Genomic DNA, 25938 nt, shown 5'->3' with positions numbered 1-25938 from the left:
AGTCACAGAAGATATTTAATTTGTAAACTGCTTTATTCTTTGTAGAATATCATATTCTGTCTTTTAACAGTTTTTTTGGGGGGAGGCATGGAATGACTAGGAAAGAATTGCTTGAAGACAGGCACGCACTATACAGGCTCTCTGAGAACATCTTAGTATGTTACAAGTAATGTTTAACACTTGTAAGGTCAGTCATGGCTGCCGGTATATTTAAAAACCAACACAATATGTCTGGTTTTTTGCTGCTCTTTTTTTAATTCAGGAGAATATGCACTGGCTGTGGAGCTGTACAGAGAAGTATTAAGATCATCTGAAGAGCACAAAGAAAAGCTCAAAACAGATTCCTTGCAAGTGAGTGAGCATTGAAATGTAAAGAGACATAGTTAAGAACTGGAATACTTTAGATTTAATTTAACAGGTCAGTCTTTTCTTCCTCCCAGTGATGTGCTGAATTACTCTTTCAGCCTGATGTAATGATCACAATCTTTTGATCGCAATCTTTAGATAGGAATCTGTCCCATGACCTTCATGTTTCATTTTCTGTTTTTTGACAAAAAAAAAGCTGCTGTATTTCTAAAAGCTTGCGTGTGAGATTTCATGATGTCCCTGAAGCAGCATATGATCTCCACCTGCTGTTCTGCAGTAAACTTAACAAGCTGAATTCCTAGGCTTGTGCATGTGACTTGGGACTGCTCACATTAACAGTGCTATATTACATCCTGCAATTACAGAATGCAGGGTTTGCACTGAGAGTGATATTAATGTGCCAAATGATAGAGAATAATAAAATAGTTGCGCTGCAGAAGGTAAAAGGCCATCAGAACATGGAAAAGAATCGAAGTGCCTTTTCTCTTTGTGCATTTGACTTTGTGCCTTTTGAATACTATATTAAAAATAAGAATATATTTTCCTGGTAAAAAAGTCATGGTTCTCTAAGTAACATATTTATAGTTCTTAAAGAACTATCAGTTCTGAATTGACCAAAATTTTCTTCAGCATAACAAGAGATTTAAAATGTTAGTGACACATAGATAAGATGTGATCAGTTGTCTGTTTCTGTACTTGCTTCTCTGAGTAAATTATTGTTTGATTATGTTGCATGTGGTCACCTGATGTCTCTGTTGTGCTTCTTTGATTCTTCCTTTTTGACTTTCTGGTGTATTTTTATCTTAGCATGGACATATTAGCATATACTTGTTAAGTTGCTCATGGTTGTTAATTAAATTGTTATACTGGATTATGCAATCCAATAAGGCTTTTTTTTCCCCCTCAAAATATATGCTGCCTAATATTGCCTTAGTTTAACAAAATTTGACTTTTGTTAAGTTTTTCTCAGTTGTGTAGGCTTAGCTCTTTGGAATAATGGCAAACCACTGCTGGCCAGTCCTCTTAAGTGGCTGAGATAGTAATAGAGCAAAGGTGAAGAGAGTCCAGGACGTGAGAAGGGCACCAGTTTATGAAAGTGGAGAGTATTAATATGAGTTTGTGGGAGCTTTGCAAGAAGCATAATATTATTGGTCTGGTTTGAGAAACAAAGGGTGAAGCCAGAGAAGAGGAGCAGAGTTTACTTATATTAACAATCAAATTTATTTTCCCTAAAAGGAAACAAAAAGGTCATGTGTTTTTAATATCTTTAATTTCACAGAGCTGAAAAATATGAAAAATTATTGAAGCTCTTGGTATCTAGTCTTTTCCTTATACTTTATTTTGCTTTAGATAGGCTAAATAAATTGTTTCCTTAGAACATTCTAAAAGACATTTACAAAAGAATGTGCTCTGAGATAAATGATTTGTTTTCCATAATAGTCAAGGGCTGTTCTAATTAGGAGGGTGAGTATGGTACCGGATCTGATGACCTAGTATCACACGTGCCTGCTGATTTGCTTTTGAGCTGTTAAAGAAGGTCTTTTTAGTATTTCATTTCCTGTCATTTCCTATCCCAGTAAAATGCAGAAAGGAATCTTTCTTTTCTTTGGAAAATGCTTGCAGATCAGCAGAGAAAGACAAAACTGATTTTAAATGCATGCTAATTTCTTGCTGTAAGCTTTCATTGGTGTTCAGGTTTTTCCTGTCACAGATGTTGCAAGGGATTTTTTTCATGATTGCTCTTGACCTTGTATATATTCAGAGACTTCATTCTACACACAATTTGATGGAATTGTTGGCAAAGCATCCAGGAATTCCCCCAACATTGCGTGATAGCCAACTTGCAGAAGAGGTAAACATATTTTGTTTTTACATAAATACTGAAGAGCTTTTGAGTTAACTACATATATTTCCCTTAAACTTAGTAAAATCGAGAGTTGTTTATTGTGTGATGAGAGCAGAAATGTCCAGTAAAATACTGCTGTTCTCAGTGCTGGTGGCCTCTGTTATGTTGTGAGTGTGTTTTATGGAACTTTTAATAATTTTTGCCTCTAAAATGCTGTTTCCCCACCCCCGTGTTCCTGTGGAAATAACTTATATAGATGTTAGTGATAAAGAATGTGTCATCCTGAATTCTTCTGAGTTCTTTATTTCCTCACATTTTCTTTAGCTTTCCTCATTTTTAACTTCAAATAGTCAGAGTTTTCTGTAGGTGAAGTTTGTTTTTCTTTGGCCAGAGGAGCAAGTCACCGTATATCCCTTTCTATATGCATAAGCTTAACTATATCCTTAATCTTAACTGGGCAAGTATCTGGCAAAATAGCTGGGATTACTCTTCCCCACTGGTTACTTGCAGTGGATGTAAGGACATTTGCAAAAGAATGTCATTATTGTGTCACTGTTTGGGCTGAAAGGGACCTGGGTCATCTCTAGCTGAACTTCCCCCTCAGAGCAGGGTCAGCGTGGATTTCTGTCCAGGTATCCCAGGGCTTTATCCAACTGGGCTTTTAAAACCTCCCAGGAAAGAGATTTCACAACTTAGCTGAGTAGCCTGTTGCAGTACTTCGTAATTCTCATAGCAGGGAGGTTCTGTGTGAATCTTTTTCCTGTTTCAATTTATAGCGGTTGTCCCTTGTTCACTTGCCATGTACTTCAGTGAAATGCCTGGGCTCCCAGTTTTGGTGATTTCCTTCTGCCTGCTGGAAGGCTGATGTTTAGTAATCTCTCTCCTTCAAGCTGTGCAGGCCCAGTTCTTACAGCCTCTCCTGTTTTGTGGTTGTGATGAGTATCTGTCTTATTATTTGGATATCTTCTGATATTTTATCATTTTTATGCAAATTGTACGTATGGGTATCAGATTTTTCTGTTTTAATGAGACTTGTTCTCCTATTATAAAGTTTGTACCTGCCTTACAGAAATTCTGTAGAAGTACTGCCTGTTTTTTATTGACCTGTAATTCTAGCAATTTTTAAATACCACATTATCCTGACATGATTATGGGTTAGATTCCAGTTCCCTTTTGTAATGCAGTGTATTTCTGTTGTTGTTTGGGCTTATCCAAAACCAAAGTTGCATAGTTAGCATCTTTGTAGTAAATTTTCTTCTCAAATGTTTTATTTTTGGCTTACTAATAAATGCTGGATTCTAGAGAAAAAAAAATACTGCTTACAAGTGAAATTGGGTAGCAGATAAATAGGTAACCATTTAAAAACACTATGGTAGCTGGCGAGTTTTTACCTTTGCAATATTCCTCCCAGATATGACTTGTGCATAGTTTAAGCTCTTATTTCTTATACAGGCAGAACAACTTCGACAACATTATATGAGTAAATCGAACGCAGAAGTTGCAGAAGCACATCAGGCCTTACAGCCAGTCCTTCAAACCATTCGGGAGCTTCAAAGAAAGGCAGGTACCTCTTATATGTTTTGTCTCTGAATTTTGACATTTTAAAAAAATACTATTTTCATCTGTTTATCCAGAACTATAGCTGTTTATTATTTCTAACAGTTTTTGAAGCCGTGTTTGGGATGGGGCTTGGGCACACTCACCACAGGCCCAAAACATAATCTGTGTTCCCCACACACATGAACTTGACGAACAGATGACTGAAAACATAAGTACATGGTAGGGGAATACGTCTAGTAAAGTTTAACACTGTTCTTGATTTTTTAAATTAACTGTGCTTCACCTGTAGTTTAGGTAAATAAGTTGTGGGGTTTGGCGTTTGAAACATTTCTGTGGCGTGTCAGATGGTATTTCAGTTACTTTGAAGGGAAATGTTTTTTAACATTCATTTAGTTAGTGTGCTTAAGGCTTAACTATGTTCAGTTAATGTGACAACTCAGATTTCATGGAATGTAGCAAACCCTTAATCAATTGATGAACACCTGAGTTGAAATGGTGCTTGTCACTTACATAATAGTAAAGAAATAATAAAAGGACAAATGGCACACGAGGAAGTAAACTTATGCAGCTTCTCTCGCCTGTTAAAATTACAAGGTCACTTCAGTGTTGCTCTGTTAATTTCACAGGGAGCTTTACTTTCTCTCATTAAATGATCATTTCATCTCCTTTTGAGAGAGAGAGAAGGAAGAAACTTTGAGATCACAGTATCTCTATGTGGCTGTTCTGTGTAGATAGCCTTGGTGAATCTGACTCTGCTGAAGGAATATAAAGGTGTGGAGAATGTAGACAGTTTCTTAGTCATGTGTTACACTTCAACAGAAAATGAGATATTTTTTAATCATACTCTCATGCTCCACTTTTCATGGAATTTTCCAGTCTGTGTTTGACCATGGCCTAAAGAGTGGTATATACCTCTGCTGCAATGAGTAGATTGGTTTTCTGTTGAATGTTCAAGGATAAATCTATTCTTTTTCATACAGATACATTCAGGTTCTCCTTGGTGGTTGGATGTCATCCAGACAGCAATACAGTATGCCATCGATGAGGAGCTTGTTCAGCGTGTGCAAAATGAAATAACCTGCAACTACAAACAGCAGACGAGTAAACTCTCCATGGCAGAGAAGTAAGAGAATAACTGAAATAGGCTGTAAATACAGTTAAATCTACTCAGGTCTTCTTACTAGCTTGTGCTAGCAGTTGCAATTAGATAGCAGACATTTTTGCTTCAGAGCATCTGGACCGCAATTATGTTTCAAAACTAGTCCCTGAAAAAAAGTGCAACTAAATAGAAGATTAGGTAAGAAAGTAGGAAAATTACTGTTTTCTCTTAGGCATTCTTTGAAATGTTCTTCTCTATTAACTACTGTGGTTTTACGGTCTTCTGTACTCATGAAACTGCTGAGTAAGAAGAATTTGAAATTTATTGCATTAAAATTGAGTAACCTCTGAAAGAAACTGACTTGCTTGAATGGAAAGTAGACAATATCAGAAGATCCTTTTGTAACACCATAAAATAGCATCACTTTTTTTCTGTGCAAAGAATTTGAGGTTGTTTTCATGTTCAAGACAACGGTATACCACTTCTTTTTGGGTTCAATTGCAGAATAATGAATTCAGAAGGAACTTTCAGAGGTCACATAGATCAACCCTCATCTTACAGATCCAGACCCATGCTCGTTCAATCCAGCAAGGTTGCACAGGAATTTGACCTGTTAGGTATCTCCAGGGAGGGAGATCTAATAGTCTCTATGTGAAGCCTGTTCCAGTATTTGGCCCACTTGGTGGAAAAATAAAAAAAGACATTAAAATCCTTCTACCTAGCTAATATTTCCTGTGTTGCATGTTATGTACACTGTCTTTTGTTCTTTCACCAGGTGCCTTTGAGAAAAGTTTGACTCAGTCTTCTCTGTACCTTGCAGTTAGATAAATATAGAAAGCAATAAGGTCTCCCCTGAATTTTAGGGTTGAATAGACCCTTTTCTCCTAACCTCCTCTTGTACATTCTGGCTGACCGTCTGTAAGTTCATCACAGAAAAGGGAGACATAGGAAGGACAGTGCTCTCATAGTTTAGCTTCAGGCAATTTTCTCAGATATATGAACTTATGCTCTTAAATACAGTCTATCTTAATCATGTTTTAGTCAAATACATTTTTATTATATTTATGATATATATAAATAGATGTGCATAAATGTATATACATCTGTGTATAAACATCTAATGTGCTTATAAAATGTGTATATGTGTATAAATTTAAATATTTAAGATACACACGTAATTTAGTTCCACATGTAAAGAGATATCCTCCACTCTGACTACTCTGCCATCATGATTCCAAAAGGTTGTAATTTCTTCTTGAAGTAAAGACTTTTCTGGAAGTAAACCTATATTTTACTTTTCAGTACTTAACATAATTCTATTGAATAATCTAAATAAAGATACAAAACTTAACCTCTTTTTTCTTCAGCACAAGAGGCAATGGGCAAAAACTGAAACACAAGATGTTCCCTCTGAACATCAGGGAATGCTTTTGTACTGTGAGGGTGACTGAGCACTGGAACAGGTAGCCCAGAGAGATTGTGGGGTCTCCATCCTTGAGATACTCTAAAGTTGTCTGGGCGTGGTCCTGGGCAAGCAGCTCTAGGTGACCCTGCTTGAGGAGAGCATTTGAACAAGACAACACCCCAAGGCCCCTTCCAACCTCAACCAATGTGTGAGTCTGGATATAAACATTTAATGGTTATTTGAGAATGATAGCATCATATTCTGGTCCAAATAAATATGAAGAAAGGACTGTTTGCATGTTCATGCAAAACTTTTATGCCTATGCATCTGTCTGTATGTTAGCTTGTGTCACACTGATTTTTTTTTTTTTTTTCCCCTTCAATTGAAATTAGGTATTTCGAAAGTATCTTCTGAAATTGCTGCTGCTTACAGATTGTGCAACTTTGGAAAAGCTATCTGTGACTAAATTTTCTTTTATAACACAGGGATAAAACTTACTTCCATTTCAATTTATTTTAGCATATGAGATAAAACTTAAAGAACAGTGTCTTATCAAGTGCTACTTCGTCAGTGTTGGAAGCAACAAGTACTCTTAATGGAGTACTGGATATGATTAATCCATGGTATAGTGAGGGAGATTTTTATGAAGCTGATATTTTTTGGCAACTGATGGTATTAACAGCAGACTCGTGGTTGCAATTTACATTTATTTTCAGACTATCTGGTTAGGTAAACCTTGTCTATGTTATTTTAAAATGCACATCACTTAAGTGGGTCATATTAAATGCCAAGCTTTAGTACTGTTAAACCTGTGCTTTGCTCTCTGCACTTTACAAAATGGATGTTTTGGATCAAACTTTCCATATGGTGTAGAACCACAGTCTTGTACATCAATGTCAGACCTTGTAGGAATGGTGCACTTTCTTTCAGCAAGAGACTTCTGCTCACAGGAAAAACACAATGTGGAAAGTACTTAACTTGTGTTCATGTTTCTCCTCTAATCACGAAAGACAGCTAGGTTTTAGGAATACAGGTTACTGTTATGTCCACTTAATACATTTAACTTTGAAAGCTAACTTGCCGAATGAAGTGTATTTTTGCGATGGGTGCATGTGTCTCCTGTGAATTGCACAGGTGCATTGCAAATCACTTTGTTGGCAAACAGACACAAGTAAGACTGTAAGTATGTGCAGTACCTTTAGTAGATCTGCGTTGTGGACCAGAATATTGCCAGCTGGTGTTCACTACTAGTGTTTGGTCACATCTCTCAAGTCATGGAATGAGTCCTTCTGTTCTAAAAATACCAGGCATTAGCTCTGGGGATACACTGGAGTGATTTCTGACAGCGTTACATGTTACATGTAGTAATAATAAGCATTTGCTTGTGGTACAAACATTGTATGTTGTCCTAGATTGCTATTTAGCTACTTCTCTTCTACTTTAAAATACTGAATCAAGTTTGGACTTAGTGTCTTGGTGTACAATAATTTTCCTTTTTCTTTAAATCAGATTCCGTGACTGCAGAGGCCTTCAATTCCTACTTACAACCCAGCTGGATGAAGTGAAGAAGTTCCAGAAGATTGTAAGAGAAGCAGTGAAAAACTTAGAAGGGCCTCCTTCTAAGCAGGTCATTGAGGCTGCCACTATCTGCCATTTGCGACCTGTTAGACTTCCACTTAACAAGTACGTCTTGAAAACAGAAAATATACCTTAGACATGTATTACTAAATTTTCCTTTATTTGAAATAACATTCTAAAATCTTCATTATGTACTCAGGAGCTGTATGCACACAGATGTCACAGATCCATTTGTTAGAATCATGACCTTTTGTTTTATTTTTATAAAATCTTCTCGTGTCAGCTATATTAGTGTATATATGACTCTTATTTTGTTGTTTTTTAAGAATTTTATGTAGCTTTATATGTTGGAATAGGGGCTTATGATAATTTGGTTTCTGATGAAATTCTGAGTGCATCTATTTTCAATTTCCTGTATTGCAGCTGTGTCTTTTGTAAGGCTGATGAATTGTTCACAGAGTATGAGTCAAAGCTCTTTATGCATAGGTAAGTTCATAGCTTTATAAATTTATCACTGTTAGAAAATATGAGAGTTGGGTTGGTTTATGTTTTCTGAAATAGCTTTATGACCAAATGACAGCAGCTTCTTGCTAATGGCTTTGATAGCAGTTCTATTAGGTTTAATTTTCTATGTAAGTTTCATTTGAATAAACTGTATCCAAGGAATGAATACATCCCACTTTCTATCAAGCTGCTATAATATGACCGTTTGAAATGAAGCATTGGCATGTTCAGAAAGCATGTGTATAAATACAAGTATGTTATTTTAACACATACTCCTATTTGTGCAAATATTTATTTGCAGTCCAGCTGCAAGTGGTATAGTACCATCCTTATTCAATGTTACAGTGAGAGAAGAGGTCTCAGACAGGATGAAGCTGAAAGAAGGGTGACACCAGCACAGGTGTCAGAAAAGTATGCAAAGTGGGCAGTACTGAGAGACATAGATTACAACCCTCTGCATGCTTTCATTTGGACTTCTATCTCTCACTATGTCAAAATTGGATTGAAAAGTCTTGAGGACACTGAGAACATTTTGAGAAGTCTTTACCAGTGGGAGCTTGTTGCCTCACGACTGCTGGAATCAGGAAGCATCAATGTATTTCTAAATTAGCATTATTTGTCAAGGAGAGAACTGTGGAGCTGTACTGTTCTTACACAGTGCAATACACAGCAAATTTTGTATCAGTTTAACTGTAATTCTTGTTTATATAAAAAGTTAGAAATGAAAAATTTTTAATGAATGTGACATTAATAACTACTGAAAGATGATTTAGATGTGTAAGCCTTTACAAAAGCTGTTGATGATTTTGAGCTGACAAAATGGCCTGAGGATTGGTACCGAGGTCACTTGTGTTCAAAGCAAGCTTTTGATACATTAGGTAATAAAACAGCTGTTTATATTTGCTTGGTTTGCATTATCCTTTAATCATATATAAGAAGGCTGAAATAGATGATGAATAAGTACAGATGGATGTAGAAGTACAAAATCAGTGCTAAGTGCTGTGTTGGGTTTGTTTTGAAGTGTTAAAGGCCAAATGGCAATCTTTGAGGAGATGATAGAAGACCAAGAAGGGCTTGTCGATGATCGTTTGCCCACCACAAGCAGAGGGCTCTGGGCGACCAGTGAAACGGAACGTGCCTTGAAAGCTCTTCTCTCCTTTGCCAAAGCTCATCGAATGGATGCTAGGCTAACTGAAGAAGGAAGCATATTCCTGGAGCTCTTTGAAGCATGGAAAAAGGAATATAAGGTACAGTAAATTACATGGTGATGAAAGAGTTGTGTGGTCCATTTAATTTATTATAAACAAATTGAAACTGAATATTAGCACATCTAAGCTGTATTCCTGAAATTAGGCTTTGCCTACACCAACCTTTTCCACAGTGCTTATTACAGGATTTGATTTTAAATGATTTATATATGATTTAAGAGTTTCTAAAAGCTGTACTGGTGACTAATCAAATTACTAAGCAATGTAATTGCATCTATTAAGACAGTATAAGGATGCAATTATATGTGTTCATCTGTTTAGTTAAATCAGAATGTAGCAAGGCTCAACAAATCCAAATGGTCCCTTCTGTAATTCAGTTTCCCTTCAGTCTTGTGAAGAAGGAGCACAGTTTTTCATGTGCCTTTGTTAGGAAACAAAAGGTGGGACTAATATGCCAATGAGAATGAAGACAGTGTTATGGATTCCATCTGTTGTGACTTGGAAATACTGATTCAGTGGTCTGTACTACTCTAATCTACATTGAGCTACAAGGATGATACCCATGAAATAACTCTTATTTTATTCAGCATTTGTTTAGTTTTGCAAGGCATTTGGTTTCTGAATTTTTAGTTGCATTAGTTATTGTAATACTAATAGTTGTAGAAGAAATAAGAGCCAGCTATTTATTGTTGTTTATACAAAGAGGCTGGAAAAGAGAGCAGGAAAAATGATGTCTATACTGCTTGTTTTCCTTTGTAATTTGTTGTTGTTGTGGCTGAATACTGTAAAGAAATATTAACCCTTCCTCCAAAAAGATTCTCACATTTTATTTTACATTGTATGGCAGAGTCATGTAAGTGTAACTCAATTCAGTTCTGCTGTTCATTTGTTTGGGGTTTTCTTACAGTTACTTCATGAGTATTGGATGGTCCTTAGGGATCATGTGTCTGCTATTGATGAACTGGCAATGGCGACAGAACGACTGAGAGTGCGTCATCCTGATGAGCCAAAACCAAATCCACCAGTTCTCCACATTATAGAACCACATGAGGTAAAGTACTGGGCAGGAAAGAATGGTTTCTTTCTGAAGGAACCTGCCTCCTACAAAAATAAAATCTGCATCTGGATCTATGTATAAGGTCTCTATTATGTCTCTGTTTCCATTTCAGAAAGGCTTGGTAGAGTATAGAATTCTTACCTATTTCTGCATTCAGTACATGGGCCATTTTGAGCTTGTAACTGTTATTTTGATGTATTTTTTTAGCCTTCTGATAGAGTGGCATGTTTCCAAAATACTGCTGTCCTTTCAGCAGCTGCAACTTCCTTCCTTTCTCTACAATTTCCCAGTTTGCCAAGCTGGTGGAAAATTAAGTTGACCTGATTCCTTACCCGTATTGATACTTTCCACAAACGCCTATATAAAACAGAAGGAGCAGCTAAAAGACAAATCTTCTTTTCAGTATTTTGAAATTTCTGAGCTACCCCTGAGAGACTTTGTTTATGGTGATAGAGAAAAAACTTTTTTTTTTTTTTTTTTACCAGTAGAAGTATATTTTCTATAGACACAATTTCTGGGGTTTTTTTCAGTGAGATTCAGTTAGATAAAAGTGCTTCTTTCTATAAGGAAATAAATTTTATCTCTGTATTGAAACAATTTTTTAAAGGAGCACTTTGCTTAACGAATGCCTAACAAAATCTTAAGATTTATGTACGTATATGCAGCCATAAAAGAAACACCCATTCCTTTGGCCTTTATCCTTCAGGTGCCTGCCTCTTCTTCAGTATTAATAGCTTCTCCACTATCAGCTGTAATTAATCTAAAAAAAAGTCAGCTTAATGTTTCTGTCTTTGTATAGGTTAAATGAAAAGTGTAAATTTCGTAGAAATGTAAAGAAAATACTTGTTTCTTACACACTGTTTTTGGAACTAGCAGTTGAGTCTAGGATGTATATACATGACTGTAAGAAAATAGATGATAAATTGAATGAAGTCCAAAAGAAACTTCTAAAAAATTGGGTTATTTTAATTTTGTTTCTGTAAAGAACCAATAATGCAAATAAAACAACAGAAAACAATTTTGTGTACCTTCTGTGTCTCAGCCCATTCGCAGTGCTATGTTCATACTGGGTACGGAAAAGGAATAGATAATCAATTTTGCTTGGGGAAAAGCACATCTTAAATTTCCAGCATGAGCTGTTTGTCTGTCTGTCCCCAGTAAATTACTCAGCTGAATTTCACAAAAAAATTTAATTCAAGCCTTATTGTAAAACTTTTTTTTTCCTGTTTTAATACATATTTAATTTTGTTTTCATAGGTAGAGCAAAATCGAGTTAAACTTCTGAATGACAAGGCAGTTGCCAAATCACAGCTTCAAAAGAAATTAGGACAACTTCTGTACCTCACTAATCTGGAGAAAGTAAGATTAATGGTTCCTTAGTCTTTACTAAGTGATGTACTCTGTTTACCTAGTGGAAGAAACCTACCATTATTTTTATTTAAAACTTCTATCTTAAAGAAATTGTATTTTCTGTGAAGATTCATTACATTTTGAAATTCATTGTGCTGCTCTTTGTGTTAGTGTATGCTCATGAAATTATTCATTGCATTATATATTTTAGTTACTTGCTTAATTACATGCTTATTAAACTATGAAGTAGTTTTAAATGCTTAAAGTTTTCAATAAAACTAACTGGGCCATGTTTAGTAGAAGCCTTATAAAATTATGTTCGTCTCTGCATACCTTTGGTATTTTACAAAGAGCTTACCTTAAACAGAAGGACAATCATGTCTGGAGATTAAGTAAGTGTTAAAAAAATACCCAAAAAAACCCCAAAACAGACAATCCCCATGTTTTAAATGTTATTTTAATCATAGTGTTTAAGTGCAATTATGTTAAAGTAAGCATAGTTAAGCAAAATTTAAGTGTTTTTACAACAGTGTGAAGCTGATAGAAAATATTAGGAATTTCTTGTTTGAAGCTTGTATTTTACCAGGATTTTTCAGGGCTGTCATAGAGCTGCAGATGCCATCTGAAGGACTGCAGTATGAAAAGTGCTCCCTTTGCTTACCATAAATTACATATTTTTTAACTCCTCAAGGTGGGCTTAAGTAGATGAATATGTTTTTAATTTGCTGACACAGTGTTTTGGTTTGATTTGGTTTCTTTTAAGGGCTTCAATATTCATTTTTTCTAGAAGCTTGTTTTAAATATAGAATAACAAAACACAGAGCTTATATATATTCTTTTCTAATTTATAGTCTCAGGATAAAACTACTGGAGGAGTTAACCCAGAACCATGTCCAATCTGTGCACGCCAGCTGGGAAGACAGGTAAGATACTTATTCAATAGGTTTTAGTTTTAGAACGTCTTTAGCTAGAGCTGAGCCAGTTGTGTGTGAAATTGTCAAGATCTGATTTTAAATGAATGTTGTATTGAAATGGGGGAAATGAGCTGTTTCCTGTAATGTACCAATCAGCTTCTCCCCTGAAACAACATCTTTCTCGAATGCAAGCACCTCTACTGCTTTAGCTTTTGACATCAGTGCTTAGGTGTTCCAAAAATGTGTGTTCATGATTGTTTTGTAACTCTGAAGTTATACTTTTGTCAGGAACGTTTATTTCCCATTTATAAGCTAACAGAACTAAGTAGGTAAATATCTTTTGTATACTATTGTATTTTACTGTAATTGTTCTTATTGATAGTATTGTTTTCTTCTAAAGAAAAGGATATTACTTATGTAAACATAGCAAAATCCAATAGAATAAATACTGGCAATGAGGATTTCTTTCCCCTCCACTTCCCTTCTGAACTGCAGGGGTTGAAATTCAAGTGAGACTTAATCTATGTCATAAAGTACAAAGCCATAGGTTAAACTTGACTTATGATGCATTAGGGAAAAACATGAAAGGACTCCTTTTCAGTCGCACTAAATTGTCTTTTTTTTTTAGGGTAGTTATTTCAAGGAGGTTTAGCTTCTCTTTGCTTTATAGACGTGTAAGCGTGAACTGCTGCCCTGCCATGTTTCCAAAATCCCCTCTGTGCCCTTCTTCCAAGGGTAATACAGGTTTTTACAGAGAATAGCTGTTAGTCCTGTTAACTGCCATTATGCTTTATCTCAAAGCTGGAGGAGCTCACTGAAAGGGAAAATAATCTCTTAACTATCTTTTCTTAACAGCAAGACTGCTGCTTTGGATGATAGCAGCTTTCAAGTTGCAAAGAACTTTTAAAATACTTTGCATCCTTACAAAGCCTAAAAGACCTTCTGCTTGGTTTAGTCAATTCCTTTTGCTACTTGGTCCCATGAAAACTTTTAGTTTTCCCTCTTGGAATGGCCTATAGAACAGACTAGTACAGCAAAAGATACTATTTTGAGTTTCAAAACCACTGATCTACAAATTGCTTCTCTATTATGGAAGGTTATGGCTGATGTGTAGATACTCTAGGCTCACAAAGGAGAATGGCTTCTGCAATGCAATCTTTTGTTTCATACACATTCTGTCAAAAAGAGATTAAGACACTGTGTACAAAATCTTTCTTCTTAAGTCCAAAGATGTTGCGTAGGACTTAACAGTAGGGAAAAACTAAAGCATTTTTTCTGTCACTTATTAAATAAGACCAATCTAGTATGAATGCAGAGATAAAGAATTTTACAAAAGGCAAATACAAACATTTTTGTATTTTTTTAATTATGTAAATACTTAATCTGTGTTTATGTAAAGCATTAAGAATCATCTTTCATAGAAGTGAAAGTCTTTCCTGAAGTTCAAAACTGAGAAAATGCAAAAAATGAACAAAAAATGCAAAGACTTTATTTAGATCATGAATGTCTCTGTACTGGAAAACTTGGAAATTCAGACTTTTTAGGAACTGGAGTGCAACAATTCTAAAATTCTTCTTTAATCTGATGAGTATCATGAAAATAAGGTAATTTATCATAGATTAGTACACTGTTTTCCAAAATTGAAACTGTGTTGTGTTTGGGTTTTTTTCATTTCCTGCATAGTGGGCAGTGCTGACGTGTGGACACTGTTTTTGTAATGAGTGCATAGCAATCATCATCCAGCAGTACAGCGTTGGCACCCGCCGCAGCTCAATTAAATGTGCCATTTGCAGGCAGACAACATCTCATAAAGAAATATCTTATGTCTTCACTGCAGAAGCTGCAAATCAGGAGGATGATATTCCTGTCAAGGTGAGTTGTTTGCAGGAGCTCTGTGGTCCAAACTTTCAGCAGGGTATATTTGTTGTGTTTTGTTGCATACTGCATTTAGACAGACAAGTGTACTATATAGTTTTATAAATAGTTTGTCCTAATGGCGTTCCTAATGGATTTCAGTCCTGATTGCACTGTTGTATCTACTTTTCTTAGTAGTGGAAGGTTTTCATTGGGTTGAAGGCAGGGCTGGAGGAAGAGACAGCATCTCTATGAGTCTTTAGCAATACTGACATATGCATAGTGCATAGGTACGTGTTTGCTCTGCATGAATGAGTTGTAGAAACAAAAAACCTGTGTTTATTGCAGTTGTGGAAAAAACAGAGGATTCTGGGCTAAAATGCAAAGGTAAAAGACATTGATAATATTTTGGTTTAGATTATACTGCTGTCTTTCATTAAAATATGATTATAATACGGCTGGACATAACTTACAATAATTTGATTAGTATAGTTAAAACTAATAACTAGTTGTGCTGACAGACTGATATCTGTGCAAGTCTCCTTGAGCCTTGCACAATTTCTAGGGTTGCTGCCCTGTGTTGAAGACAATGCTACCACATTTGCACTAGTTATTTCAACCTCTCTGGACAAATGGAATTCCATTTTATGAGTAGGTGATCCCTAACTCGAATTATGAAAGTAGTTGACAGTATGTGGCACCAGGGGGAGTAAATAGGCTGTGTTTTTCAAATGGTACTTCTTCAAACATCACTACATGCAGGGCTTTTTACAGATTAATTCCGTATACAGTTTAGAGATACCACCCTCTTTCTAACAAAATTTCAAATATGTTTCATAAATTACATAAAAAAATAACTAGAATAAGCAAATTTCTTAAATAAGACACTGAAAGAACATGTCATCTGCTGTTCTGTGTAAAGAGTTGTAGTGTTTTCTTGAAGTATTTCTGTGTCAAAACTTTGAACAAAGCAAAAATAAAGCAAAAATATGAATTCTGTGTGAATTTGCTTGAGCAAATCTCATTCTTAGTTCATGAAAAATTAAAAAATTACACTGTAGCTTCACTGTACTTACTATCTAAACGAGCAACATTGTTAAAAAAATAAAAATTGCTGCCTCATATTCCTTTAAAAGACAGTTAACAAAGAATAACAAACTTACTATGGTTACTATGGAATACCGAGTTTAAGATCAGTATCTTTCAGTATAGATCTGAAAATTGTGTGATTTATTCAGTGTTTGTTTTAATCTGATCTTTCTCAATCCCTCCAGTCTCTTAAAAGTATTCACTACCTCTCTTTCTTTCTATCTATCTTACTCTTTATGGTACCAACACTAACCATCTTAAGGTAATGCCTTAGATGCAAAAGGACTACTGTAAATGGAAGCATTTTATACTGAGAGAGATTACTGGCATCCGTGCATGTTTTGGTTTTGTAAAAGCTTCCTGTGTCTGGTCAGTATTGCAGTGGGTGTTGCCAGCCTGTCATCTGAGACAGAAATTGTTAGAGGGTAGTTTTGGTTCTAATGTTTACTGTTCCATAATTCATTGGAACTAGCCAATTTCTTTATAAATAGTCATCTGAATATTCAGCAAAATGACTCATGGTGTAGGGGTAATGAGTGGGGTAACATTTCTTAATACAGACTGAATGTCAGTTCATCTCCATAAATACTCAGAACAAAATTGAATTTTTTTTGTGTGCTGTAAGCCAAAGTTTTAGTCACTTGTAAATTCAGTAAGTCTAATATAGTTTAATGTAATGTAGACAAAGGGATGAAGAACTTTACACAGTTATCTTGTGTAAAAAATAGAGCAAAAAGACTGTGACCACTTTGAGCGTTGTGCTGTTCTTTTCTCTGCCATAGATCCTCTTACTGATCTTGCACGAAGTCACCTTTGTGACACCTGAGTCACAGGAATCTGAAGCGTGGAAAAATCAACAACAGTGGCTAAAGTTACTATCTGTTGTAGCAGGTTAAAATAGAACCTGTGATAAGGTCTAAAAACAGTTTCTGAGGAAAAGACAGAGCAGATTTTCCAGGATTGTCATCACTGAATCAGAGATGAATGGTACTGGAAAAGCACATATGTGACCCTGGAATTATGTAGGAAGTACTAAAAGCTAGTCTTGGATCTCCTAGTGTAGGTGTTTATGATTGGGAGGCAGCTGCCATAGGGCTGCAAATGTGTCATCCTTTCAGATAAACATTTTTAATTGTCCATCTGACTTTGCAAACAGTGTCAATGTCTACCAGGTGCAGCAGAAATGACATGGAAGAAAGGTGGTTAATTTCTGTGGCTGTGACATTGCAGAGTTGGAATCACTGGGGAGGACCCTGAGTAATAAAATGGTACTGTTTACTGCAGCCTTTGGTAAAACAGTCTGCAGAAGTCTTTTACATGTTAGCTATTTAATGTGTGAATGATCAAGCAGCCCAGCATTGGTTCCCAGCTTGTGCTGAGACTGCTGACATCCTTCCCAGCCAATTCTGCAAGCAGCATGACTTGAGTAAATTTGATCTGTCATTGTAGTGAGCCAACATAGTTAATTCAATGTTCAAAAGACAGGTGCAGACAGAAATAAAACAGTATTTGTCCGGCTGAATCTAACACAGCTTGAAATCACTGTACATGTAGCAACTTGTAAGAAAGTAAAGGCTTCTTTAAAAAAGACATCAGGTAATATTGCTGTAATACAAAGTACATACTGAAGGAGATGGAAAAAAGAATTACTTCTCATGGTATCCTCTTGCTGACCTAAGGTGAAAGGGAAGAGTACAAAAACCAAATGGACAAGAAGTAGACTATAGTGTTGGATTCATTAAGCACTGAAATACTTCTGAATGCAGAATATGAAGATGTTTTCATTGCAGCTCACCATCATACAAAAATTAATTTAATTATATTTACAATTTCCTTACTGTTTTAAATATAATTAACAAGATTCATAGTACTGAATGTAAGTTTGATGTTGCCAGAATGAGAAACAAAAGCAACAGAACAGGATTCAGGTAGGTTTTTTTTCTTGGTCCATTTTCAAGAGGTGTGAAGGTAGGGAAATTTTAAAGTGCATTTGGAAGATTCTCTAAAGACTGTGCCACAAAGTTAAACTGCAGGAGGCCTAATGGGCATGTTTGGTGGTGCCACTGTACTGCTTGGGCCATATTTTGCTTCATGCAGATCTTGATGGTGTGTCTAAATGGCACTTCATTCTTCCATGTGCTGCACATGGCTGTTACACACTACTGATCCTAATGCAGTGCATTTTAAGGGAGAGGTAAAAGTAGTTCAGTGCTACTTAACCTGCTCTTCCTCAAGGCTGATAAATTTTAACTTTGTGTAAGATATGTAAGAGACCTAATATACCATCATTTAATTAAGCAATGATTGTGGAAGGAGTGTTTTACTATCCTGCTTTACTAATGTGCTTCTTTGCCTTTTCAAAGGGAAGTCACTCCACCAAAGTGGAAGCTGTGGTCCGAACACTGAAGAGAATTCAATTTAAAGATCCAGGGGCTAAGTCCTTAGTTTTCTCAACGGTATTAATCACCATTTTCTGTCTTGTCTTTGCGTGTGTGTTTTGAGTTTAAGGCGTTCATAATATTTTCAGGAACTAGTTTAGCTACCAAAATGTTGAATCATTCTGTACAACCACTTGATTGTTTTCAGGATTTGTAGGGCAAGTCCTGTAATGGGAACAAGAATAATGATCATAGTCAGCAGATGTAAAAGCTTTCCTTTAAAAGGCAAACACTTAGATTTGTATGGAAGCAGTAGAAATTCTAGGTATTTTTAAATGTAATGTCCAAATGGTTTTGATACATTGTAAAACTCTTTTTGCAGTGGCTACCAATTTCTTTTATTCAAGCTGATCTTTCTAAATTACCTGTCTTACTTAGTTTTATGAAAGATTTGGTTTCTAGCTCACTGGTTTTTTTTTTTTAATTGCAAGTGCTAGCATTTTGAAAAGCATTTTAATCTACTCTTTGTTAGGGAAGTTAATTAATAGTTTTTAGTTGTCATTGCTGTTTGTAATGTTGAGTTACTTTTATTGTGTTGTGTGGTTTTGTTTTGTTTTTTTTTACAGTGGCAAGATGTGTTGGATATAATTTCAAAAGCTTTGTATGACAACAACATGATTTTTTCTCAGATCAATGGAATTAGTAAATTTCAGGTACATAAAGGATATTTTTCTTAAATTATTTTCAGTGGGAAAATCGTAGTTCATAGAAGTTAATCTGATCCTTTTACTTTGTTGCTTCATTTCAGAAACTAAAAGAGCAGCAAATTTGTTTGGCAGAAACTTTGATCTCTAACTCATTAATTCTAAAAATCATAATCTCGAAAAGCCCCAGTTTAAAGCGTTCAGAGATAAGCAGTACATGCGCTTTTGAGAAAGATGCGTTGGCGTGGAAGCTAAGGATAAGACACACTGATCAGTGTTGCAAGAAGTTCATGCCTTCCTGAAACTGTCATGTATCTGTTCTGAGATGCCAGGTCTTGGATCAGACCTGCAAGATTGTCACTCTGGAGCCTGTGTTAGCTGTTACAATTTGTTGAAAATGTAGTCCCGTCCCCCACACTTCTTGTTGAGGAACTTGTGTCACACTGCTGTGATGTTTGCCTTTTAGGAAAACCTGTCTGCATTTAAATATGATCCCAACATCAATATTTTGCTGCTGCCTCTTCACACTGGTTCCAATGGACTAAACATCATCGAAGCAACTCATGTTCTGCTCGTGGAGCCCATTCTGAATCCGGCACATGAGCTACAGGCTATTGGCAGAGTACATCGTATTGGCCAAACAAAGTAAGATTTACAGCTCTGTTCAATGGTTTAGATATGGTCCAGAATAGATCTGCATACTCTAAATTAGAATAACTCTAGTCCACTGAACTCCCCAATTTTGGAGATGAGGGTGTTCATAGGAATCCTGGTTTTAAAGATGATCATGTAAGGGACAGAAAGATTAAAATAAAAAAAGTTGACTGAATAATCACATTGTGTATTTTAGAGAGTTCTTTTGTGCTACGGGGGTAAGATGCAAAAATAAATTGCATTTGGGCATTTAGGAAGAGTATAGGCTCTTGAGTCTAAAATTCTGAAAAACCTTGTTCAGCTGCTGCTGTATATTTTATGTGTGTGCCATTGATGCCTTAGTTTTTAACCTTGGAGTTCTGCTTGCAAAAATGTCCAGAAATGTCTTAGCTTTGCAGGTCCGAGCAACTCATTGTTTGTCATGTAGGGCTAAATTCAGGCATGGCCTGTCTGAGTTTCCTTGAGAGGCTCCTTTTAACTGGTCATTCTCAGGTCCAGGTTAGAAGCTGCATAAGTTGTTGAGAGTTTTTTGTTTCCTTGTTTTGGGGCTTTTTTTGGTTGGGTTTTTTTTCCAAGAAAAAAGCTATAGCACACTCTCTTTAGAACTGATAGGTTTTTAAATCACAGTTCTGCCCTCACCGCTGTCTAGATCGTTTTGAAGACATTAATGAGTTTGCATGTCTCTTGTTTGTTTCAGTGTTGTTGCTCTGACAGTGGTAGTACTGAACACTTAACAAACTTTTTAGGAAGTTTGTCCTCAACATATGAGATGTATATGTTTTTCCTAAGGTCTCATGTCACTTGAGAAAAAAATTAAAAGCCCAGTACATGAAGAAGAAAAATAGCTACAGTCAATTCTGGAATAATAATACTGTAGAATAATAGTGGGGTTTGTGTTCTGGAAATGAAAGCAAAGAGAGAGCACATGAAGGAGCATGTATGTGAAAGAATGCTTATGAACAGGTGGATATTGGTGTGTGTTGGTAAATATTTTGAATTAACTGTGAGGGCATAGGAAAGACTGATTGCAACAGCCCATGGTGTAATTTTACATGATGCTGGCACAAGAGGTCTGGCAAAAACCTTGCAGTAAAACCACCTAGATACATTGTACTTTTTAAGAATTAAGGCTTCAGCAAGGCTTATTTGAAAAAAGGGCTGTATTCCACGTACACTGAGCATTACTCCATTTAGTGTCACTGGTGCAACTATTACCAGTTCAGTTCTTATTTACTTTCATTTTTTTGGGGTAGACCATTGCCTATGAATCTGAAAGTATTCCCCCTGCATTCTTCTGTGAAATCTTACCTGCCAAAGTTTCAACCTAAGATCTGAAAACCGTCTAAGCATTTTCAAGGGTTCTTACCTTGAAAAATGTTTATACTGCGGAGGATGGGGTGATTTTTCATTTTTATATTTGGATCTGACTCTTTTCCATTTCACTTTCTTGTGCCTGGCACTTTTCTCAATTACTGCTTTCTTTTTTGAAATTTTATTTCATAAATGGAGTTTTCATTTTGTGTTACATTTACTGACATTTTGCGTTTTATGTTTTACCAGTGTTTACTGACAACAATTACTAACTTCTTTTAAAAAAATTATAATATTTTGCTGTCTTCAAAAATATTGTTATTAAAACTTTGGGTATTAGGTTTAATTATCCATCACATTGAGCCCTTGTCTCTTGGAATAATTTATGACAAATAAGTATGAACATTGTATATAACCAGTGGGCAAAGCTCTTTTTTCTTTAGGCTCTGGAGAAATGTTTCTAGTAAGGACACAGAAAGCAGAACTTTGCCCAGTATCTACATTAGGATTTTAGCTAATACAGCTTACATTCATTTAGTATGTGATTGGTAGAGTGAAAGTGTGTTTACAGGGAGGCACTAAGCCCCCTGAAATGTCAGTGGAAGTTGCTAATTACTTATAACATTTATTTCTTAAAATACAGAGATATATTTTCAACACTTTTACAAGAATTAGTGTGAAATTATATAAACTTTGGCAATAACAGTATAACTATAACTTCTGCTCACTTACGGTGGTGTTTTCTTTTTTTTAAACGCATTCAGATCTACAATTGTTCATAGATTCCTGATAAAAGCAACAATAGAAGAGAGAATGCAGACTATGCTGAAAACTGTAGATAGAAGGTATGTGTTGAATTTTTTTAAAAGATCATTATTGCACTGAAAATGAAAAGTTGGTTCTCCACCATACTTTTATTGTGGTTAGGCGTGTATATCTTACAGATAAACTTCAGCTGTTCTTCAAACTGTTCTGATGGGCAAAACAGTTTTAAGACTTCAAAAATTTTAACCTGGTTCCAGTAACTTGCAGCTTGAGGTATTTTAATTCTCTGGAAAATATTTTGGTAATGTTTTGTGTATTTTATTTCATAAAAGCCCAATTAATAAATTATGTGTTATGATATGATTTATCCTTTCAGTTTACCTATTTCCATTAGTATAAAAACATTGCAATTGATGGAGTAGTACTAAGCCTGCCACTAGAGCAACAGCATCTGCTATAAATTCTGATACAGAACATGGGTTCTTTCTTTTGTTATTTTTAAATCCTACAAACCCTGTCCAACAGTGCTGTGTCACCCTCCTTGGTTTCACAGTCCATGCAGGCATTACCCAGATGCTAAGTCATACATCAGGCTGGTGTGCAGACACAGAAAGCAGTTCTCACTGTATTTATGTTTCCAAAATCTATAAGCAGTGATGGTTTGGAGTGAGACCAAAAATGCTATTTACATTCTTTATGCAGACAGTGTAAGAGGTTTGTACTTTTTAACTAGATTGTATACACATGAGAAACCTAGGAGGAGGCCTTAGTTTAAGGAAATTTTGCCTGTTACAGATGATGAAACTAAAAATTTACATGCACATCTTCGGCAGTAGTTATGAAAGATTTCAGTTTTAGTTCTTGAAGAATGATTTACTCTCCTTATCTGTGAAGTAGCACTACTTTTGCACATAAAATCTGGATGAATGTGGTTGAATGATCCCATGAGGGCTAATGTTTTGAAAGTAATATTTAACCTCATGCTTGGAAGCTGAAGCCAATCCCTTGAATGTTAAGAGGTCAAAGCAGATTATTCCATGTTCTGCTGCCTTTGCAGTGTTTGGTGTTGGCCACTGTTGGGGACAGTGGATGAACTTTGTATCTTACTTGGAATATGCAAGAGCAGTAGCTGATGAGTGTATGTGTTTTCCTGGACAGAAGGTGTGTTTTCCTGCTGAGCCTCAAAGCTGAGTGGGTATTGACTCTGAACTGTGTGGTCTGTCTTCAGTGCACAGAGCTTGTTACTGACATTGATTCTTTCTCTGATGCCTGCATGCAATTTTTTCCCACAGCCACACGAGCTCTTCCATGAAACAGTCGGAAGCCTCAGTGTTGACAGTGGCAGATTTGGCTGACCTTTTTACAGAGGAAACTGAAGAACTTGAGTAGAAACACTGGTTTAATCTAATGAAATTGGAAAGTATCTGACCCCATAAGCACCAGGATATAATCCACTTGATCTGTCATTCCTGTAGACATCATCTAACATTTGTCCATAACAGAGCAGTTGGAAATTGAGAAGTCTTAATTGTTACTGATTTATTCTTTAGTGACATTCATAGCAGCACACACTTCTGATGGCACTGGATAAAAGTTGCACTTTGCACATTATACAAAAACATGGATTTTATTCCCAAAGAGCATTTGATCTGGATGCTAGAACTGAGATCTTGGACCCTTGGTTGAGAGGATTTTTACCATCAGGTTTCATCGGCTGGTAGCTCAGTCTGAGAGCAAAACTATGTGGGTGGTTGGGTGGGAAAGGGAAGCAGAAAAATACAAATCTAATTTTTTTTACTGTACAAAGAGTTGTTAGAAAGAATGACTGTAAATTAATATTCTTCTAGAAAGGGCTTGTTAGATTTAATGCAGAGTTATTAAATGTCTTATTGTTAACACTTCAAATTACTAATCTTTACTAATAATTTGGATATTTGTATTAGGCTTTTAGATATTCATAAAGACTTTTGACAGTTAAATATTTCATTGTTAATGCTTACTCACTGCAAAAAGATGATAATTAAATTATGCTTTTTGTATGTGTGTTGGTCTGGTGATCAGTTAAAGACTTGCTGTACATGTTTTCACTTAAGCTGTGACTAATTTAGTGCTCTGGGTAAAAAAAAAAGCACTTGTTACAGAATTTTCAAAAATTAATTGGTTACACTGCTGATCACTTCATAATTATTTGGTGCTTCTGTGCATTTTCTCACCCTGATCTTTTTGTCTAGTTCTTCTCCTTAAAGATGCAGCAATCTAAATAAACAAAATACAAGAAATTATAGTAGGCAGTCTAGTTATTAGGTGCCTGGTCTAAGTTAGAAAAATAGTGGGGAGAAATGGAACTTTTGTGAAGCTTCATCTTTAGATATGCAAGATTACCCATCTCTGTTGATACTAGATAGTTTGGAAAACAAATCTAGGCTAATTTCTAGACTGCTGAAGGTAGGCAAGATAATTTTTAACCCTTTTGGCATAGGGTATGGATGTGCATTTACATAACATTAATTTCCAAAGGTATTACAGAAGCAAGCTCAATTATGCAGTTGGCATTAAACACAATTTTGTATTTATAGAGCAGGAAAATGGGTATGCTTAAGAAACAGGCTACTTCCCTCAAATTACAATGTTTTGCTGTTACAGTAGACAATGATTTTTGTGTATTTCAAAAATCTTACTTGAGCCTGAAATTAAAATGAGTCCTTTAAGAAATCTCATCTTAGAATTTTTAACCATGTCTGCTGAATAGATTTGCCATTAGTTATTGATCTGCTTGAGTTCTGTCTTCAGTCATATGTTTGAGTAGCGCTGGTCAGTTTATCCACATGGCAGACAAGTTTTCTGCTGCTGACAACAAATGGGAATAGAATTTGCACGAATAATACTATATTAAAAAGTATTTTTCTGGAATTCATATTCTGTTGGCCTTCTGGACCAATTGGATAATCTTGAGAAAAAAGTATTTGAGTAACTTTACAGAAAATGTATCTCTGTTTCCCATATTTGTAATAGGTGTTAATCTTAGTTGGCTTAGCCCAGAAAGCCAACCACATCCTGGGCTGCATCAGAGGAAGTGTGACCAGGAGGATATGAGGGAGGGGATTCTGCCCCTCTGCCCTGCCCAGGTGAGGCCCCACCTGGAGTGGTGTGTCCAGTTCTGGGGTCCCCAGCACAGGAAGGACATTGACCTGTTGGATTAAGAGCAGAGGAGGAACACCAAGTTCATCACAGGGCTGGAGCACCTCTCCCATGAAGAACGGCTGAGGCAGTGGGGGTTGTTCAGCCTGGAGAAGAGAAGGCTCCAGGGAGACCTTGCAGCACCTTCCAGTACCTACAGGGGGGCTGCAAGAAAGCTGGAGAATGACTTTTGACAAGGGCCTGCAGTGACAGGACAACAGGGAATGGCCATGAGACGAAGGAGGGCAAGTTTAGATTGAATATTGGGAAAAATTTCTCTACTAAAAGGGTGGTGAGGCATTGGAACAGGTTGCTGAGAGAGATTGTGGACTCTCTCTGGCTGAGAGAGATTGTGGAAGTGTTCAAGGCTAGGTTAGATGGGACCTTTGTCTAGTGGAAAGTGTCCCTACCCACAGCAGGGGGTTGCAGTGATTATCTTTAAGGTGCCTTCTCACCCAAACCATTCTATGATTCTCTATGTACATTTTATTTTGGAGAGGACTGATTTTTGTCTTTGCAGATCACAGTTTGCAGCAAGGGAAATGGAATAGATAGTAGACTCTTCTTTAGATAAGAATTGATTGAGCAGTTTACACAGAAACTGTGACATCTCCATCCTTGAATGTATTGGGAACTCAAACAACCCTGAGCAACCTGATCCACCTTTGAAGCTGGTCCTGCTATGTGTGGTGTGTTGGACCAGATGACCTCCATGGATCCCTTCCAGCCTAAATTATTTTACAGTGTGCTGGAGATCATGCTGTACAGATACTCCAGGAACTCTGAGGGCAGCAACATTCCAATTTCCTCATCATATTCAGATAATTTTGATATTGTGCAACACAATATGACTGCACAAGAAGCTGCTATTCACTCTGAGAAATTATATATCTGTGCTAAAAACTGTGGAAGCACATAGTGTTTACATTCATAGCTCCCATTTTAATTAACTAGATGTGGGAAGAATAGTTGTCAATGAATATGAAGACAGGCAAACTGTAAAATGTCAGCTATGAGAGGTTTCCCAACCTCTTCAAGTTTTGGCTTATTTATATAAACATGATGGTTTCATTGTTTATTTATAAACATGTGGCTTTTGAATTCCTAACCAAAAACACA

At 36.1% G+C, this 25938-nt stretch overlaps 1 protein-coding gene across 2 annotated transcripts in view; it reads left to right on the top strand.

Annotated features, from left to right (window-relative positions):
* Positions 1 to 23681, top strand: part of SHPRH (SNF2 histone linker PHD RING helicase) — a 50850-nt gene extending 27169 nt beyond the window's left edge. For both annotated transcript variants that reach the window (XM_042017354.1, XM_042017353.1), the window contains exons 15-30: positions 263 to 351; positions 2129 to 2218; positions 3665 to 3772; positions 4753 to 4895; positions 7786 to 7959; positions 8278 to 8340; positions 9380 to 9605; positions 10474 to 10617; positions 11881 to 11982; positions 12825 to 12896; positions 14571 to 14759; positions 18194 to 18286; positions 18835 to 18921; positions 19379 to 19557; positions 21642 to 21722; positions 22935 to 23681. In XM_042017354.1, coding sequence (XP_041873288.1) covers positions 263 to 351; positions 2129 to 2218; positions 3665 to 3772; positions 4753 to 4895; positions 7786 to 7959; positions 8278 to 8340; positions 9380 to 9605; positions 10474 to 10617; positions 11881 to 11982; positions 12825 to 12896; positions 14571 to 14759; positions 18194 to 18286; positions 18835 to 18921; positions 19379 to 19557; positions 21642 to 21722; positions 22935 to 23031 — 1937 coding nt within the window. In that variant the 3' untranslated portion in view covers positions 23032 to 23681. The remainder of the gene's footprint in view (positions 1 to 262; positions 352 to 2128; positions 2219 to 3664; positions 3773 to 4752; positions 4896 to 7785; positions 7960 to 8277; positions 8341 to 9379; positions 9606 to 10473; positions 10618 to 11880; positions 11983 to 12824; positions 12897 to 14570; positions 14760 to 18193; positions 18287 to 18834; positions 18922 to 19378; positions 19558 to 21641; positions 21723 to 22934) is intronic.
* Positions 23682 to 25938: the final 2257 nt, after the last annotated feature.

Source organism: Corvus kubaryi, unplaced genomic scaffold, assembly GCF_017639235.1.
Source record: "Corvus kubaryi isolate FWS band 111438036 unplaced genomic scaffold, C.kubaryi_AGA036_p1.0 split3-73, whole genome shotgun sequence".
Taxonomy (NCBI): Eukaryota; Metazoa; Chordata; class Aves; order Passeriformes; family Corvidae; genus Corvus; species Corvus kubaryi.
This window is presented reverse-complemented; position numbering and strand designations above follow the sequence as displayed.